This window comes from Pristiophorus japonicus, chromosome 15, assembly GCF_044704955.1.
Source record: "Pristiophorus japonicus isolate sPriJap1 chromosome 15, sPriJap1.hap1, whole genome shotgun sequence".
Lineage (NCBI taxonomy): Eukaryota > Metazoa > Chordata > Chondrichthyes > Pristiophoridae > Pristiophorus > Pristiophorus japonicus.
This window is the reverse complement of record NC_091991.1, coordinates 12,443,656-12,463,331: the sequence shown is the minus strand read 5'-3', so window position 1 is coordinate 12,463,331 and position 19,676 is coordinate 12,443,656. Positions and strand designations below refer to the sequence as shown.

General features: G+C 47.0%; 1 protein-coding gene across 2 annotated transcripts in view; it reads left to right on the top strand.

The window, feature by feature from the left end:
* Positions 1-17,254, top strand: part of syt10 (synaptotagmin X) — a 73,160-nt gene extending 55,906 nt beyond the window's left edge. For both annotated transcript variants that reach the window (XM_070901558.1, XM_070901557.1), the window contains 5 exons: positions 4,834-5,389; positions 6,413-6,533; positions 7,358-7,529; positions 8,198-8,327; positions 17,183-17,254. In XM_070901558.1, the coding sequence (XP_070757659.1) occupies positions 4,834-5,389; positions 6,413-6,533; positions 7,358-7,529; positions 8,198-8,327; positions 17,183-17,254 (1,051 nt within the window). The remainder of the gene's footprint in view (positions 1-4,833; positions 5,390-6,412; positions 6,534-7,357; positions 7,530-8,197; positions 8,328-17,182) is intronic.
* The last annotated feature ends 2,422 nt before the right edge of the window (positions 17,255-19,676 follow it).

Here is a 19,676-nt window from a genome sequence, read left to right as displayed (position 1 = left end):
CAAAATTTACCGCTCCACCTGGATTAACGCCGTAACAGAGGCGCGCCCGAATTTCCAGCCCATAGAGTTACAGCCTTATCTACACTCCCAGTGTGGGTGATAGATTGCACCATGCTCTTCCAACGAGCCGGCACAGACACGATGGCCGACTGACCTCCGTCTCACCTGTGACTCTCGTATTCGACTTTCAACCACCTAAGGACTCATGTTAAGAGTGGAAGCAAGTCTTCCTCGATTCTGAGGGACTGCCTATGATGATGATGGTTGCAGCCCGATCTCCCCAAGTAATTTTACGGTGATTGGGCTTGTTTAGCCCCGCCCAGCGAGGTTCCCCGGCCAATTAAAAGGAAACGGGTCTGATGACATAATTTGATGACGTGTCATCAGTCGGTTTCCTTAAAGGGACTGTGACCACATTCATTTGGACAGTTGTGCTGTCAGTGTTCTACAGCATCGAGGTGCTGCAAACACTGACAAGCACAGCACAGAGGTGCACGGGAAACCCAGGCTCTCCCATGACTCCCTCTGTATGCTTACGGTGGGAGTCACAGCACGCAGGGAGGGTCTCTTCTCTTCCAATGGGCAGAAGAGACCTCCCCAGGAGACCAACACACCCTGGTTGCACGTTGCACAGGAGGGCACAAGCAGGGATGTGGTCAGGAGGACCAGGCTGCAGTGATCCCAGCAGATCAAGAAAGGTTACTGCAAAGCCACACTCTACCTCATCCTGCTGTGTCACTCATCACATCCCCATCACACTGCCTTCCCTACCCTACTCCTGCACATCCTTACTCACACCAACTTACCTTGCACCTCCAGCCATCCCTCTCTCCCTCTCTACATTATCACATCCCCACCTCATTAGCCACCCCTTACACTAAACATCCATAAGACAAAGGACCTCTAGCAACCTGCCCCTGCCACACAGCACTGCCCCCCAGTTATGAAAATCCAGGACGAGGCCTTGGACAATGTGGACCATTTTCCATATCAACACGGGCAGACATCAAGGACGAGGTCGAACACCACCTCCAGTGCACCAGTGTAGCCTTCGGGTCGCCTGAAGAAGAGTGTTTGAAGAACAGGACCTCAAACCCGGCACCAAGCTCATGGTCTACAGAGCAGTAGTGATACTCTCCCTCCTATATGGTTCAGACATGGACTATGTACAGCAGGCACCTCAAAGCACTGGCGAAGTACCACCAGCGCTGCCTCCGCAAGATCCTGCAAATCCCTTGGCAGGATAGGCGCACCAACATCAGCATTCTTGCTCAGGTCAACATCTCCAGCATCGAAGCATTGACCATGCTCGATCAACTCCGTTGGATGGGCCTCATCATCTGCATGCCCGATACGAGACTCCCAAAACAAGCGCTCTACTTGGAGCTTTGACACGGCAAGCGAGCCCCAGGTGGGCAGAGGAAACGCTTCAAGGACACCCTCAAAACCTCGTTAAAAAAAGTGCAACATCCCCACCGACACCTGGGAATCCCTGACCCAAAATTGCCCAAAGTGGAGGAAAAGCATCCGGGAAGGTACTGCACACCTCGAGTCTCATCGCCGAGAGCAAGCTGAAGCCAAGCGTCGAAAGGGAAGGAGCGTGCGGCAACCCAAGCCCCCCACCCATCCATTTCTTCAACCACTGTCTGCCCCACCTGTGACAGAGACTGTAGAAACATAGAAAATAGGTGCAGGAGTAGGCCATTCGGCCCTTCGAGCCTGCACCGCCATTCAATATGATCATGGCTGATCATGCAACTTCAGTACCCCATTCCTGCTTTCTCTCCATACCCTTTGATCCCTTTAGCTGTAAGGGCCACATCTAACTCCTTTTTGTCGGTCCTGCATTGGACTGTTCAGTCACCTTTTTTTAGTGTGGAAGCAAATTATCCTCAACTCCGAGGGACTGCCTAAAAGAGAGAGAGAGAAGAGAGACCCCTCACACTCACCCTCATCCTTGTCCAATCATACTACTTAACAACACACAAGAGTAGGGACTTGGATCTTTTAGACAATGTTCATGTAAAGTTTCTGTTAATTTGTTGTTAAACATTGACATTTTTTTTTCAACACTTTGCCTTCATGGCCAGATTTGTGTGCACCTTTTGAAGCGGCTTAGTGAGTTGCAGTGAAGGGTGAGGTGTAAAGGTACCCACCACAGTGGTGATGAGTGTGAAAGGAATAGCTTGGGCATTGTAGGGATGCTTTTGTTGGGTGGTGCCAACCTCACACATCGTGTACAGCGTCAACTGAAGTAAATCTGGCCATGGTGAGGCCATCCCTGGCAGCAAAATGGCCGGCTGCTGATGCCCTGTATCCTGTGCAGTATCAAGTGATTGCAGAGAAGTTTGTTGTTGGCACTGCTGATGTTGGGGCTGATCGTGGTGGGATTCTGAGGGCCAAGGTGAGACTTTTTCCCAAGGGCATCGATGCGGCTGGAATAGATGGCAGCTGAAGTGGAGATGACCAAAGCTGATCTGTCACTGGTGAGAGAGGTTGCTCCAAGGAGGTGACGATGGATAGAGAGTTTATTCCAAATACTTCAAACCTGCATAAAGCTCAAAAGTATTTTCCAAATCCTGAAAACTCCAGCTTCTAACATTGGAAAGTGAACAGCTGTGAAATGATAGCTTTTATACCACCTTGGCAATGGAGTCACTGAAAACCCGACGTGATCCCTGAGCGCCATGAACCTCTTCAAAAAGCTGGAAAAATGCTAAGTACCGGGCAAAATGCTGTTTAAGTACCTTTTTAATAAGCTGTTAATGATGTCAATTGCCTCCCCCGTCACTTGGTGTCGGGTCAGTAAAGCACTGACAGACCCGACACTTGGGAAACTAACATTGACTGCGGGCTCCCGACCCATTGTCAATCTTTTCTATTTTGACAGCGGACCCAGCTCCGATCCCGCCCTCTCAGCGCCGGCAAAATTCCGGCCCCAGTGCGGGTCACAGAATGGACCATGCTCTCATCATCATCATCATAGGCAGTCCCTCGAAATCGAGGGAGACTCGCTTCCACTCTAAAAGTGAGTTCTCAGGTGACTGAACAGTCTAATACGGGAATTACAGTCTCTGTCACAGGTGGGACAGACAGTCGTTGAAGGAAGAGGTGGGTGGGACTGGCTTGCCGCACGCTCCTTCCGCTGCCTGCGCTTGATTTCTGCATGCTCTTGGCGAGTGGCCTCCTTCTGTGCTGTCTCTTTCTATGATTCTATGATCTCCACTCCCAGTGTGGGCCACAGGATGGCCCTATACATATATGTAGATCATTATTATAACTCTGACTGGATTATGCCTCTTTTTTAGTTATTCCAATGTTTCAATAACTTGTGTTGCAAAATGATAATTCAATTTTAATGTGCAATATGAATTAACACAGAGTGTGTACTTAATGTCCTACATAACATTAATGTCGGGATAAAACAGATAAAAATCATGTCATAACTAACAGTAGTAAAGCAATGCCAACAATTAAAGCCTCAATTAGTTTCCTGCGCGAGCTATGTAACGAGGCTGTCGTTATCATTACTCTGCACAGTTAGAGCATTGACCAGCAAGGTGTGAACGATATTGTAGCAGCTTTTCAACACCCAGAAGGATCGCTATCAATTCACCAGAGCTCCCTATTGGCCTTCCCTTTGGAATCTTTGGTCATTTGGAACAGTGAAAAGTGAAAAGGGACTGGATAAAGATTGGATAGACTGGGGTTGTTTTCTTTGCAACAGAGAAGGCTGAGGGGAGACCTGATTGAGATGTATAAAATTATGAGGGGCCTGGAGAGAGTGGATAGGAAGGACCTGTTTCCCTTAGCAGAGGGGTCAATAACCAGGTGGCATAGATTTAAAGTAATTGGTAGAAGGTTTAGAGGGGATTTGAGGGGAAATGTCTTCACCCAGAGGGTGGTGGAGGTCTGGAACTCGCTGCCTGAAAGGATGATAGAGGCAGAAACCCTCACCTCATTTAAAAAGTACTTGGATATGCACTTGAAGCCCCTATAGGGCTACGGACCAAGAGCTGGAAAGTGGGATTAGGCTGGATAGCTCTTGGTCGGCCGGCACGGACACAATGGACCGAATGGCCTCCTTGAGTGCTGTAAATTTCTATGATTCTATGATTATGATAGTGCAGACCATGACCACCTGTCTCGCCGTGTCCAGAACAGTAGAATCAGCGGACACGGCCTGCGCTTGAAGGAGGGAAAATTCAAAACGAATCTGTGGAAACAATATTTCAGTGAGCGAGTGGTCAATCTATGGGACAGGCTCCCCAGCGAGACGGTGGGAGCAGTTCGTGTCCATTCATTCCAATGCAAATAAGATAGATTTCTTTCAGAAAATAATATTTTGGGATACTGTAATGTGAGCCATGTGTGGTGAGTGCAGTGAGCTCGGGGGGAATGGGGGACTTTGGACCTGTGGTTCCCAAAGCTCTCCCCCACTGGGGGTTTTCCTCACCTCATGTCTGGGACTGTTGTAGACTCATTGATGGAGATCGATCGCTGTGATTGGTCAACAACCCCATTCTCGTTGGATCATGGAACTCCCAGAGTGGGAGAAGGTGAGCTAGACGGACCATCCTATGTTAAGCAAACCTTTGAGTCAGTTACACTAGCCTTTCTTTAAGAGCTATGACAGAGCCTTAGATTGCGGTTTTAAAGTGTGACGTTTTGCTATCTGGTCCTCGGAGTCTGGGTTGGGGCAGTGGGGGAAGGAGATGCTAAAACCATGTGTAAAAGTTGGATCTCATGCAACTTTGATCTGATTTGAAGCCAATACAGTAACACTACATGATATTAAGATTGATTCATAAGGTAGTGTGCCTTTTTTTGCAGGCATAATTCCTTTAGAAGACACTTGCCAAGACAAATGCATGTTTCGAGTGTTGATTTCAGCATGGACAGTTTACAGAGAGGAGAGACCACCACCAGTATTGGCCGAATTAAACCCGAGCTCTACAAACAGAAGTCAGTCGACTCACAGGAAGGCGACAAGGATATAAAAACCAGTGGAAAGTTAAACCTTACTCTGAAGTACGATTATGAGAGCGAGCATTTGATCGTAACAATTCTCAAATCCTTGGACTTGCCGGCAAAGGATTTTTCCGGAACCTCAGACCCTTATGTTAAAATTTACCTCCTCCCAGATCGGCAAAAGAAATTCCAGACTCGAGTTCACAGAAAGACGCTCAATCCCATCTTTGACGAGACGTTTCAGTTTCCAGTGCCGTTCGACCATCTCAACAACAGGAAGCTGCACTTCAGTGTTTTTGACTTTGACCGGTTTTCTAGACATGACATGATTGGAGAGGTGATTGTAGATAACCTGTTCGAACTGCTGGACCTTCCCAAGGATGACACAATCTGGAGGGACATCATTTGTGTCACAACAGTGAGTATGATTGATGCCAATAATATAAACCTCATTGGCGTTAGCAACGTCCCCAGGTGTCCAATTGGTAGCACGCTTGCATCTTCGTCAGAAGGTTGAGCTCAAGCCCCCGGCCCAGGATTTGAGCATATAATCCAGACTGATATTGCAGCGCCCTGCTGTGGGAATGCTGCACTGTCAGTGTTACTGGGGGTGAAAGTGATCTTTGACAGTTGTGCAAATAACCAACTGGCAGTGTTGAAGTTGACTTCAATGGAAAAGAAATTCGGGCCGGGTGTAAGACGCGCTCTGATTCGCTCTCGCCTGACTTGTGCTCTCGCCCAAGATCAGTTTTACCCCCGCTATCTTTTACATGAGATGTTAAACCACGGACCCATCTTCCCATTCAGGTGTACACAGAACATCCCATGGCATCATCTGTCCTCGCCAATATTCTTCCCTCAACCAACACAGCCAATGCTGTTTGTGGGAACTTGCTGTGTGCATGTTGGTTGCCACAGTTTGTCTACAGAGGTTACACTTCAGAAGTAATTCATTGACTTTCATCGCTCGTTCTTTCTTTCTCTCGCCTTTTCTCTCTTTCCCTCTCTCTTTTTCGCTCCCTCTCTCCTTTTTCTCTCGCTTTCTTTCTTTATTTTTCTCTTTCTCACTATTTCTTTTTCTCTTTCTCACACTTTCTTTCTCAGCTCAGGATCAAATAGGACGGCAAGGTTGTGACCATCCTGGTTCAGCGTGAGATGGAGGGCAGGGAGAGGGATGGAGTTGGTGGCGAGGGAATGGAGTTTGTGGCGGGGACCGAAGATAATGGCCTTCTGTCTTCCCAGTATTTAATTGGAGGAAATTTGTACTCAACCAAAACTGGATGTGGGACGAGCAGTGTGACAAATCAGATTCCTTTGTGGAATAATTCCATGTTCAGCTTTGAATTACTGATTGAGATTACTGCCTCTGAACATATCTAAAAGGTTAACACCTTGGAGAAAGGTCCAAGTGCAGCTTTAATAATTTTTTCTCTTCTGATAGGAGAGCGTGGATTTAGGGGAGATCATGTTCTCTCTTTGCTACCTTCCAACAGCTGGACGGTTGATGCTGACGGTCATTAAATGCAGGAACCTTAAAGCCATGGACATTACAGGATTCTCCGGTATGGTTGTCAAAGAAACCGAACTCGTGACAGGGATGGGGAAGATGGTCAGGGAGGCATGCCTTTCAGAATAAAATAGATTCATTAAGGGAGTGTTGCAAAGATAGATGACTGAAAATTGTGACCCGAGAGAAATACAATCGTAGATGGGTTTGCATGTTTTCAAAAACTTTAGTCACAAGCTTTGTCAATAGACATCAGAAGTCATTGCTGTTCTGTGTTCATTCCTGGGATGTGGGCATCGCTGGAAGGTCAGCATTTATTGCCCATCCCTAATTGCCCTTGTGAAGGTGGTGGTGAGCCGCCTTCTTGAACTGCTGCAGTCTGTGTGTTGAAGGTGCTCCCACAGTGCCGTTAGTGGGGGAGTTCCGGATTTTGACCCAGCGACGATGAAGGAACGGCTGATATGTGTCCACGTTGGGATGGTGTGTAATGTGGAGGGGAACGTGGAGGTGGTGGTGTTACCATGCGCCTGCTGCCCTTGTCCTTCTAGGCGGTAGAGGCCGCGGGTTTGGGAGGTGCTGCCGAAGAAGCCTTGGCGAGTTGCTGCAGTGCATCTTGTCGACGGTGCACACTGCAGCCACGGTGCGCCGGTGGTGGAGGGAGTGAATGTTGAAGGTGGTGGACGGGGTGCCAATCAAGCGGTACCGGCTTTGTCCTGAATGGTGTCGAGTTTCTCGAGTGTTGCTGGAGCTGCAACTCACCCAGGCAAGTGGAGAGTATTCCATCACACTCCTGACCTGTGCCTTGTAGATGGTGGAAAGGCTTTGGAGAGTCAGGAGGTGAGTCACTTGTCTCAGTAAAAATATCTTCTCATCTTTCAGACCCGTACGTTAAGGTGTCTCTAATTTGTGAGGGGCGAAGATTGAAAAAGCGAAAAACCACTACAAAGAAGAACACACTCAACCCGGTTTACAACGAGGCCATTATCTTTGACATCCCTCCAGAGAATATGGAGCAGGTCAGCCTCTCCATTACAGTGATGGACTATGATCGGTGAGTTTCCTTTCACCTGCTTTGCGATCTCTTCTGTGAGCTGAAGGAGCTTAATTACCGAAATTAGCAATCTTCAGTGGTGAATACCTGGAAATGTGCCAGGAATTATTTAACGGGGATTAGTACAGTTGAAGGAGACAAATATATCAGAGTACGAGAACCTGCGGTGACTGCAACTTGCCGTTAGTTTCAGAATATGCCTGCCTCGGATATCCGGAGCTCATCCCACCAAAGTTCCTGGGGTTGGGGGAAGGTCCCTTATTGGTTTGGGTAGATCTAGTGCAAACCCCACCCCACCCCCATTATCCTGCAGGAGGCTACATACAGTGGGGGAGGTGCACTAGTCCAGATGGAGAGTGTTGGCGATCCTGGCTCTCTCTCGCCAGGGTGGAAGAGTCTGCGGTGAGAAGACTTTAGCCTGTGTGAGCCCAGTTTCTCAACAGTAATAGTCAATAGCAGAATGTTCTTGCGGAAGCGTGTGAGAATTAAAAGGAGTAATGCTAGTGCTGTCGGGTGTTCCCCTAAGGTCTAATAGCCACACGATTCACCCAACAAATCTAAACTTAGGCAGGATATTTGGTCACTGCGTTGTGTTGTGTGGTTTCTGCCTTTGAGCTCATTGCTGCATTTCTTCTCTCTAACAACCTGTTCCTTCCACGCATCCACAGGGTCAGTCACAATGAGGTGATTGGGGTGTGTCGAGTAGGTCAAGATGCAGAAGGGCTTGGACGTGATCACTGGAACGAAATGCTGGCATACCCTCGTAAACCCATCGCCCATTGGCACCCACTGGCGGAGGTAACACTAGCACTCGGGGCGTCCATCCGTCTCGTGGTGACTCTTTGTTGGTTAGACAGGAAATAATGAGGACAACTTTAATGTAACCTGCCCATCGGGAAACTGACGGGAATGGGAGCAACGCTGGTTTTATACCCCGCCTAGTTTTATTCTTCTTTTAAGTCAATAATAGGCGGGGTGTAAAACCGTCAACCATCCCGATCCCATGGGTTCCCCGCCCAGCGAATTCAGTTGAATTCACCCCAGTGATTGTCGGGCAAAGATTGAAGATGGGGTCCAGTCAAGGCATTGCTGATGGTAGGAATCACGCTATCTTCTTCAAAAAATGGAGGGCCGAGATACCCAACTTCCATCATATGTACAAATCACACCAGGTGCAAAATGAGGTAAATGACGCACTCCATCTTTGATTAAGCTCCGACACTGTGCGGTAATCTCACTCACACCCGCTATCAATCTTACTCTCACACACACTGACAGTCTCACTCACAGTGAGTGCTGACATGGATTGAGAACTGGTTGGCTGACAGGAATCAAAGAGTAGGAGTAAATAGGTACTTTTCAGAATGGCAGGCAGTGACTAGTGGGGTACCGCAAGGTTCTGAGCTGGGGCCCCAGCTGTTTACATTGTACATTAATGATTTAGATGAGGGGATTAAATGTAATATCTCCAAATTTGCGGATAACACTAAGTTGGGTGGCAGTGTGAGCTGCGAGGAGGATGCTATGAGGCTGCAGAGTGACTTGGATAGGTTAGGTGAGTGGGCAAATGCAAGGCAGATGAAGTATAATGTGGATAAATGTGAGATTATCCACTTTGGTGGTAAAAACAGAGAGACTATTATCTGAATGCTGACAGATTAGGAAAAGGGGAGGTGCAACGAGATCTGGGTGTCATGGTACATCAGTCATTGAAGGTTGGCATGCAGGATCAGCAGGTGGTTAAGAAAGCAAATGGCATGTTAGCCTTCATAGCGAGGGGATTTGAGTACAGGGGCAGGGAGGCATTGCTACAGTTGTACAGGGCCTTGGTGAGGCCACACCTGGAGTATTGTGTACAGTTTTGGTCTCCTAACTTGAGGAAGGACATTCTTGCTATTGAGGGAGTGCAGCGAAGGTTCACCAGACTGATTCCCGGGATGGCGGGACTGACATATCAAGAAAGACTGGATCAACTGGGCTTGTATTCACTGGAGTTCAGAAGAATGAGAGGGGATCTCATAGAAACGTTTAAAATTCTGACGGGTTTAGACAGGTTAGATGCAGGAAGAATGTTCCCAATGTTGGGGAAGTCCAGAACCAGGGGGTCTCAGTCTAAGGATAAGGGGTAAGCCATTTAGGACCGAGATGAGAAGAAACTTCTTCACCCAGAGAGTGATGAACCTGTGGAATTCTCTACCACAGAAAGTTGTTGAGGCCAATTCACTAAATATATTCAAAAAGGAGTTAGATGTAGTCCTTACTATTATGGGGATCAAGGGGTATGGCGAGAAAGCAGGAATGGGGTACTGAAGTTGCATGTTCAGCCATGAACACATTGAATGGCGGTGCAGGCTCAAAGGGCCGAATGGCCTACTCCTGCACCTATTTTCTATGTCTATGTTTCTACACCCAGTGACAATCTCACTCACACACACGGTGACAATCTCATTCTCACACACAGTGACAATCTCACTCTCACACACAGTGACAATCTCACTCTCACACACGGTGACAATCTTACTCACAGGCTGTGAGGATGTTGAGTGTGGAAATTGAAAACACATACTGCAGGATTTTCCTCCTGATTGTGAGCTGGGGTACATTGCTGATTGAGACTTTACTCTGTATCTGAGACATGCACTTCCTGGGATTACTGACACTGGGACGCACATTTTTAAAAACTGTTTTCCATTTCCCAATATTGTCATGTTGGCAGAACTTTTAGTACCACTGGGGTGGCTGTGAACGTGTCAATTCCCAAAGGACTCTCACCTGATAGGGCTATAACACTATAGGGCGTCACTGGGAGAGAGCTATAACACTATAGGGTCACTGTACCCACACCGGGAGAGGGGAGAGGGCTATAACACTATAGGGCCCACTGTGTACTGTCACTGGGAGAGAGCTATAACACTATAGGGTCACTGTACCCACACTGGGAGAGGGGAGAGAGCTATAACACTATAGGGTCACTGTACCCACACTGGGAGAGGGGAGAGGGCTATAACACTATAGGGTCACTGTACCCACACTGGGAGAGGGGAGAGGGCTATAACACTATAGGGTCACTGTACCCACACTGGGAGAGGGCTATAACACTATAGGGTCACTGTACCTACACTGGGAGAGGGCTATAACACCACAGGGTCACTGTACCCACACTGGGAGAGGGCTATAACACTATAGGGTCACTCTGTGCCCACACTGGGAGAGGGCTATAACACTATAGGGTCACTGTACCCACACTGGGAGAGGGCTATAACACTATAGGGTCACTGTACCCACATTGGGAGAGGGCTATAACACTATAGAGTCACTGTACCCACACTGGGAGAGGGCTATAACACTATAGGGTCACTGTACCCACATTGGGAGAGGGCTATAACACTATAGAGTCACTGTACCCACACTGGGAGAGGGCTATAACACTATAGGGTCACTCTGTGCCCACACTGGGAGAGGGCTATAATACTATAGGGTCACTGTACCCACATTGGGAGAGGCCTATAACACTATAGGGTCACTCTGTACCCACACTGGGAGAGGGCTATAATACTATAGGGTCACTATACCCACACTGGGAGAGGGGAGAGGGCTATAACACTATGGGACCTAATCATGACTGCACTGGGAGTGTCAGCCTCTGCTAACCAGGCTTCACTAAAGGGAGTGACGTGCTGAAAAATTACCCCTGATGAGTCGTAACTTGCCAGGGAAGGCTATATCAGCATTTGAGGAAAGGAAAAGTTTGATGGAACATATGGGTAAATTCTTTGTCCTTGCACTCCCAGTCCCGTCACCCTGATCCAAAGTGGCTAAGGACCATAAAGTGGGTGGTGTGGTCAACCCATCAATCCGGAACGGCACATTGGGCCAAATGATTCTTAATATGGAAATCACATCACCCAGAATAAAGGAAAGACTTGAATTTCTATAGCGCCTTTCATGACCTCTGGACATCCCAAAGCGCTTCACAGCCAATGAAGTACTTAAAAAAAAATGTAGTGACTGTTGTAATGTGGGAAAAGTGGAAGCCGATTTGCGCACAGCAAGCTCCCACAAAGAGCAATGAGATATTGACCAGACAGTCTGTTTTTAGTGATGTTGATCGAGGGATAAATATTGGCCCAGGACACCGGGGATAACTCCCCTGCTCTTTTTCGAAATAATGGCGCAGGATATTTTACATCCATCTGAGAGGGCAGACAGGACCTCAGTTTGACGTCTCATCTGAAAGATGACACCGCACTCACTCTGGGAGTGTCAGCCTGGATTTTTGTGCTCAAGTCTGTGGAGTGGAATTTGTAACCACAATCTTCTGACTCAGAGGCGAGAGAGCCACAGCTCAGAGACTGAAGGCCCAACGTGGTCCGGTTTGCTGAAGCTAACGATTAACTTTACTGATACAAAAGCAAAATACTGCAGATGCTGGAAATCTGAAATGAAAACAGAAAATAGGCCACAGCTAGAGTACTGCGTGCAGTTCTGGTCATCACATTACAGGAAAGATGTGATTGCACTGGAAAGGGTGCAGAGGAAATTTACAAGAATGTTGCCTGGAGAATTCTAGCTGTGAAGAAAGATTGGATAGGCTGGGGTTGTTTTCTTTAGAACATTGGAGGCTGAGGGGAGACCTTATTGAGGTGTATAAAATTATGAGGGGGCTCGGTAGAGTGGATAGGAAGGACCTGTTTCCCTTAGCAGAGGGGTCAGATGTCATGCATCTAGACACATTACTGCCTGTACCATTACATATGATGTGCCACCAGAGGCCACTACTATGGGAAACTTGTACACCAGCTGTATGGTCACTAAGGTGTGCCACCAGAGGGCACTGCAGTGGGAGACTTGTAGGTTACCTGTACAGGCAGGCCACCATGTGTGATCCTCACTCTGGAGTTACATTAAATGGACTAAGGTCACAACAGTTCAAGTGCAATACATTGCCTCGTGGAGTCATTATCAGAGCATCCAAAGACATAATATCAACAACCAGGGGGCATAGATTTAAAGTAATTGGTAGAAGGTTTAGAGGGGATATATGGGGAAATTTCTTCACCCAGAGGGTGGTGGGGGTCTGGAACTCACTGTCTGAAAGGGTGATAGAGGCAGAAACCCTCAGCACATTTAAAAAGTGCATGGATGTGCATTTGAAGTGCCGTAACCTACAGGGCCACGGACCAAGAGCTGGAAAGTGGGATTAGGCTGGATAGCTCTTGGTCGGCCGGCGCGGACACGATGGGCCGAATGGCCTCCTTCCGTGCTGCACATTTCTATGATTCTACGAAAATGCTGGAAACACTCAGCGGGTCAGGCAGCATCTGTGGGGAGAGAAACAGAGTTAACGTTTCAGGTCGATGACCCTTCGCTAGAACCGTCTGACCTGCTGAGTGTTCCCAGCATCTTTTGTTTTAATTTCAGATTAATTTTGCTGCCTTGAATTTCTGCCAGAGTGTCTGCAATTCTACTTATAGAATGAACACTTTCAATTTAAGTTGAAAATTATTTTTGAAACTCAACAAGGCAGTGACAATTCACGATTTGATGCTTTACACATTCGGGAATAAGCACCTGCTCAGAGCTTGCTAACCTTTATGTAACAAGGGCGGAAATGCCACGAGTCGTGAAAAGTGCAGATAATATAACCGTAATTAAACTGCTCGACGATGACGGTGACCCAGTGCAATGTGACATTCTAAACTGGTGCGAGAAACTTCATAACCAGCTCCTTCACCAATCCTTTCTAACGTATCAGATTGTTCCATGCCCATTGAAGACGCCACTTCCATTTATTTTTCTATATATTCTGTCAAATTGAAGTCCAGTCTTCTCAAAGGCAGTTTAGAAGTCGCAAGTGATTGCCCATTGGAGGATTTGAAGAAAATAACAGTGATCAATGGACAAGATCTACACTGTCGGCAGAGATTCAGATGAGCATAAAAGGGGGAGGTGACGGGGACAAGGGGAGAGCTGTACTATGTGCTTTTGCTGTGCGTTATGTGCATTTAAAAACCAAAGGTGTTTGGAACATGGATTGGTCGAGGATTACTGTTTGTAGGGGAAAGGAAGCTCCATGATGGTAGGACCTGGCTGAAAGAGGGGCAGGTATGGCAGCTCAATATTCCCGGTTACGGGGTTTTCAGACGGGATAGAGAGGGGGTTAAAAGAAACGAGGGGGGGGCAGCAATATTAGTTAAAGAAACAATTACAGCTATAAGAAGGGATGATATGTTAGAGGGGTCATCAAACAAGGCTACAAGGGTTGAATTGAAAAACAAAAAAGGGGCGATCACACTACTGGGAGTATACTATAGACCCCCAGTCAAAGGGTGATAGAAAAACAAATATCTGGGCAAATTGCTGCGAAGTGCAAAAACTATAGGGTTGTAATAGTGGGGGATTTCAACTACCCTAATATTAACTGGGAAAACAAGTAGTGTGAATGGTACAGAGGGTGCGGAATTCCTAAAATGCATTCAGGAAAACTTCTTTAGCCAGTATGTAACAAGCCCAGCAAAGGAGGGGGCGGTTCTGGACTCGGTTTTGGGGAATGAATTGGGGCAGGTGAAAGGGGTATCAGTGGGATAGCATTTTGGTGCTAGTGATCATAATTCAGTAAGATTTAGGGTAGTAATGGAAAAGGACAAAGGTGGACCAGGAAAAAAAGTTCTGAATTAGGGTAAAGTCAATTTTGCTGAGTTGAGATGCGCTTTGGCCAAAGTGGGCTGGAAACGACTACTTGATGGTAAATCAGTGTCAGAGCAGTGGGAGGCATTCAAGGAGGAGATCCTGAGGGTACAGAGCAAGTATGTTTCCTTTTTTAAAAAAAAGTGGGGCTAACAAATCTAGAGCCCCTGGATGTCAAGAGACATACAGGTAAAGGTAATGAAAAAAAGGGAAGCTTATGACAGATACTGAGAACGTAATACTTCAGAAACTCTAGAGGAGTATAAGAAGTGCAGGGGCGCAATTAAAAAAGGTATCAGGAAAGCAAAGAAAGAGCATGAAAGAATGTTGGCAAGTAAAATCAGGGAAAACCCAAAGATGTTTTATCAATACATTAAGAGCAAGAGATTAATGCGAGAAAGGGTGGGGCCTATTAGAGACCATAAAGGAAATGTGTATGTGGAGGCAGAAGATGTGGGTATGATTCTTAATTAATACTTTACATCTGTTTTTACAAAAGAGAGAGGCGATGCAGATTTTGCAATGAGGGAGGAGGAGTGTGAAATATTAGATGAAATAAACATAGTGAGAGAGGAAGTATTAAAGGGCTTAGAAGCTTTGAAAGTGGATAAATCCCCAGGCACAGATGAAATGTATCTCAGAAGCAAAAGAGGAAATAGCAGAGGCTCTGACCATCATGTTCCAATCCTCTCTGGCTACAGGTGTGGTGCCAGAGGACTGGAGGACAGCTAATGTTGTACCTGTGTTTAAAAGGGGAGAAAGGGATAGACCGAGTAATTACAGGCCAGTTAGCCTAACCTCAGGGGTGGGAATATTATTGGAAAAAATCCTGAGGGACAGGATAAATCTTCATTTGGAAAGACATGGATTAATCAAGGACAGTCAGCATGGATTTGTTAAGGGAAGGTCGTGTCTGACTAATTTGATTGAATCTTTTGAGGAGGTAACCAGGAGGGTTGATGAGGGTAGTGTGTATGATGTAGTGTATATGGATTTTAGCAAAGCTTTTGATAAGTTCCCACATGGCAGATTGGTCACAAAAGTAAAAGCCCATGGGATCCAGGGCAAAGTGGCAAGTTGGATCCAAAGTTGGTTCAGAGGCAGGAAGAAAAGGGTAATGGTTGATGTGTGTTTTTGTGACTGGAAGGCTGTATCCAGTGGGGTTCTGCAGGGCTCAGTGCTGGGTCCCTTACTTTTTGTGGCATATATCAATGACTTGGACTTGAATGTTGGGGGTGTGATTAAGAAGTTTGCAGATGACACTAAAATAGGCTGTGTGGTTGATAATGAAGAAGAAAGCTGCGGACTGCAGGAAGATATCAATGTACTGGTCAGGTGGGCAGAACAGTGGCAAATGGAATTCAATCTGGAGAAGTGTGAGGTAATGCATTTGGGGAGGTCTAATAAAGCAAGGGAATACACATTAAATAGTATGACACTGAAAAGTGTAGAGGAACAAACGGACCTTGGTGCATGTCCACAGATCCCTAAAGGTAGCAGGCCAGGTAGATGAGGTGGTTAAGAAGCCATACGGAATACTTGCCTTTATTAGTCGAGGCATAAAATACAAAAGCAAGGAGGTTATACTTGAACTGTATAAATGAAGGGTCATCGACCCGAAACGTTAACTCTGCTTTCTCTCCAAAGATGCTGCCTGACCTGCTGAGACTTCCAGCATTTTCTGTTTTTATTCCAGATTCCAGTATCCGCAGTATTTTGCTTTTGTATAAAACACTGGTTAGGCCGCAGCTGGAGTACTGTGTGCAGTTCTGGTCACCACATTACAGGAAAGATGTGATTGCTTTGGAAAGGTTGCAGAGGAGATTTTTAGAATCTTGCCTGGACTGGAGAATTTTGGCTATGAGGAAAGATTGGAGAAGCTGGGTCTGTTTTCTTTGGAACAGAGGAGGCTGCGGGGAGACCTGATTGAGGTGTATAAAATTATGAGGGTCTGGATAGAGTGGATAGGAAGGACCTGTTTCCCTTGGCGGAGGGATCAACAACCAGGGGGCATAGATTTAAAATAATGGGAGATTTCGAGGAAATATGAGGGGAAATGTCTTCAGCCAGAGGGTGGTGGGGGTGTGGGAACTCACTGCCTGAAAGGGTGGTAGAGGCAGAAACCCTCACCACATTTAAAACATACTTGGATATGCACTTGAAGTGCCGTAATCTACAGGGCTACGGACCAAGAGCTGGAAAGTGGAATTAAGCTGGATAGCTCTTGGTCGGCCGGCACGGACACGCTGGGCTGAAATGGCCTCCTTCCATGCTGTAACTTTCTATGATTTTATGACCTTGTAATAGCCCCTATTTATAAAACCCAAAATCCAGGACCCCAGTTTTGCCCCTCAGTTGAGCTTTTCGCCTGGTGTCCGAGCCTGGACTTTCTCTCATCGAAATTCCATATTCTTTACTTAGGTGTCAGCCGTGGCTCAGTGGACAGCACTCTTGTTTCTGAGTCAGAAGGTTGTAGGTTCAAGTCCCACTCCAGGGACTTCAGTAGAAAATCCAGACTGAAGCACCCGGTGCAGTGTTGAGGGAGTGCTGCACTGTCTGAGGTGCCGTCTTTCGGATGAGTTGTTCGACTGAGGCCCCGTCTGCCCTCTCAGGTGGACGGAAAAGATCCCATGGCACTATTTCGAAGAAGAGCAGGGGAGTTATACCCGGTGTGCTGGGCTAATATTTATAATTCGATCAACATCACTAAAGAAACAGATTGTCTGGTCATTATCAAGTTGCTGATGGTGGGAGCTGGCTGTGCGCAAATTGGCTGCCGCGTTTCCTACATTATAATAGTGACTACACTTCAAAAAAAGTTCCTCATTGGTTGTAAAGGGCTTTGGGACGTCCCACGGTCGTGAAAGGTGCTATAGAAATGCAAGTAATTCTTTCTGTCTAAATAAAAGCAAAATCCACAATTGTTGGTTTTGGAGTAATTGAGCTGTGAACTGGTTATGTTGCAGGCACCTGGACGAGCGACAAGCTTTGACAGCCAAGGATCCTGCCCGTCTCCCAAACTGCCACCGACACCTTAGAGCTGCTTGTCCAAAGGCTGAGTACCTCTGTATACTTACTGAACACCATCTGGACTGGTCTGTCTGTCTTACATAGCAGGAGCAAAAGCCGCGAGATAGCTAAACGTTCTGTTTAATTATTGGGCAGGGTTGTTGAGGTCACATACACCATCGGGGGCTGCGGGTCACAGCTGTGGTCTGAAAGTGTCGAGGTGATGGAAATCACCATTTAAACCCCTTATAGAACAGGAGGCCATTCAGCCCCTCAACCCAGTTACATTAGAAACAGGAGGAGGCCATTCAGCCCCTCGAGCCTGTTCCTCCATTCAATGAGATCATGGCTGATCTGTATCTTAACTCCACCACCCGCTTTGGATCCGTGACCTTTAATACCCTTGTCTAACAAAAATCTATCAATCTTAGATTTGAAATTTACAATTGCCCCCCAGCCTGAACAGCTTTTTGGGGAGAGAGAAATCCAGATTCCCACCACCCTTTGTGTGAAGAAGTGCTTCCCGACATCACCCCTGAATGACCCAGCTCTGATTTTAAGGTTATGCCCCCTTGTTTCCCACACTACAACAGTGACAACACTCCAAAAGTACTTCATTGGCTGTAAAGCGCTTTGAGACGTCCGATGGTTGTGAAAGGCGCCATATAAATGCAAGTCTTTCTTTCTTGTTCTGGACTCCCCCCACCAGAGGAAACAGTTTCTCTCGATCTACCCTATCGAATCTTTTTAATGATCTTAAAACACCTTAATTAGATCATCCCTTAATCTTCTATACTCAGAATACAAGCCCAGTCTGTGCACACTGTCCTCGCAATGGTTAGAAATCAGTTGCAAAAAGACTGATCTTTGCGTGTTTCAGACAATAAAACCCGGTGGAGTGACGCGTATCGTTGATGCCAGGACCCAGATGTGAAGAAGTCTGAAGCACTAATATTAAAAGCAATAATAGTCTTGGCGGATGGCAATTTCAATTTGCTCTTCTGAATGTGAAAGGGTTTTGTGTTCTCCTGCCCGTCCCTTTCGCGATTGAAGCGCCTGATGAGAAACACAAGCTGCAGTGCCGGTTGCCATGACGCAGGCAGTTACCGTGGGACCGGTGGGATGTCCCTTATCTCGGGGGGGGGGGGGGCTGGGGTCCGCTGTGTTAAAGCTGCAGTTTAAAGGGCCCTTCTTTTGCCATCTCTCCGTCTCGCTGAAGCGCTGACGCAGTTGGGCACTGGCCAGTGCGAGGGCCCGGATGATCCGGGGCCCTGTGACTGCGGTGCGCACGCGGGCCGTAAGGGCCCCGCAGGTTTCCACTTTCCACGTACGCTATGCTTGTGCGAGAACCCGGGACTTCGCGATCTGTCAAGTTTCAGCTTGGCAGCTCCTTCGTGTCCCCTGGGAAAGGGACATTCGTGGGCAGAGAGTGGGGCTATTTGCCCAGCAAATGACCCTGAAACCCTACGGCCTGGTAAAAGCAGGCATAGGACCCTCTTTTACCAGCGTAAGGGTTTAAATAAATATATATTTTTTAATTATTTTAACATAAAAATAGGTTATTTTTAGCCACTTTAAAATGTTTACATTTATTTTTCCAAAAATAAAATGTTTGTTTTGAATGTTTAATTTAATTGTATTTTAATTAATTTTGAAAATGTAATTTATTTTTATTTAACTGGTGTTTTTTAGGGGACGCCATACGTAAGTGGAATCCCCATTAGCGTTAAGTGAATCCCCCTTTTTGATTGGTTGGTGTGGCCCGTGTGATCCCAGGGACGCTTGCAACCCGCCTGCCATCTTCCACCCTCCGTGAACCGCGCGCGAGTCTGTGAACCTCCGGGTCCATCTGGCAGGTTCGTGCTTTTTCCTGCCGTTTGGAGCTGTTCGCCTGCGGGAAGCCCTCGACCGCAAATCCAGGCCCAGAGTCTGTGGCAGGGATCGAAGTTAGCCCTTCAGTGCAATGCTCAGATAGCACAGACTGATCAGGGCCACTCACACCGTCCTTTGGCTATACGATCCCCACCTTTTGCAACGCCCACCTTTTAAACAGTCAGTCGGTAATATCAGCTAAAAAGCTAAATCCATTACCATTACCAGACCACTTTACAGCGTCCTTAAGTGCTCGGTTTATTTGGAGCAGGAACAGCTGTTTCCAGAATCATCCCTGTAACACTATGAGTGAATACACATGGAAGACTGATTTAACAAAAATAACCGTTCACGCACAATAACCCCAGCTGTTGACATTTAGTAGCCCAATTTGGTGATGTTTCATCATCATCATAGGCAGTCCCTCGAAATTGAGGAAGACTTGCTTCCACTCTTAGGTGACTGAACCGTCCAATACGGGAATTACAGCCTCTGTCACAGGCGGGACAGACAGCCGTTGAGGGAAAGGGTGGGTGGGACTGGTTTGCCGATCGCTCCTTCCGCTGCCTGCGCTTGTCT